This window comes from Apaloderma vittatum, unplaced genomic scaffold, assembly GCF_000703405.1.
Source record: "Apaloderma vittatum isolate BGI_N311 unplaced genomic scaffold, ASM70340v1 scaffold37189, whole genome shotgun sequence".
NCBI lineage: Eukaryota > Metazoa > Chordata > Aves > Trogoniformes > Trogonidae > Apaloderma > Apaloderma vittatum.
Window position 1 is genome coordinate 13,245 of NW_009734205.1, and position 209 is coordinate 13,453.

The following is a 209-nucleotide window of genomic DNA, read 5'->3' on the forward strand; positions in this document are numbered from 1 at the left end:
CCCCAACCTTACCGTAACCCCCGCCCCCCGCTCGCCCCTGCCTTGCCCCACCTGGGTCGGGTAGCTGACGAACTGCAGAGCCGAGTTGCTGGAAACCATTGCACCCAGGTAGGAGAGCGAGCAAGCGGCGTAGAGCCAGCTCCGCGTGCGGTCCACCTTGACGGCATCGAAGAAATGGATCACTGGGAGAAAGGCAAGAAGAGGGAAGT

The 209-nt window shown here is 62.7% G+C and overlaps 1 protein-coding gene across 1 annotated transcript in view; it reads right to left on the reverse strand.

The window, feature by feature from the left end:
- Positions 1-186, reverse strand: part of SLC35B1 (solute carrier family 35, member B1) — a gene marked incomplete at its 5' end in the record, with an annotated part of 3,335 nt that extends 3,149 nt beyond the window's left edge. The window contains one exon of the mRNA XM_009876171.1: positions 52-186. Coding sequence (XP_009874473.1) covers positions 52-186 — 135 coding nt within the window. The remainder of the gene's footprint in view (positions 1-51) is intronic.
- Positions 187-209: the final 23 nt, after the last annotated feature.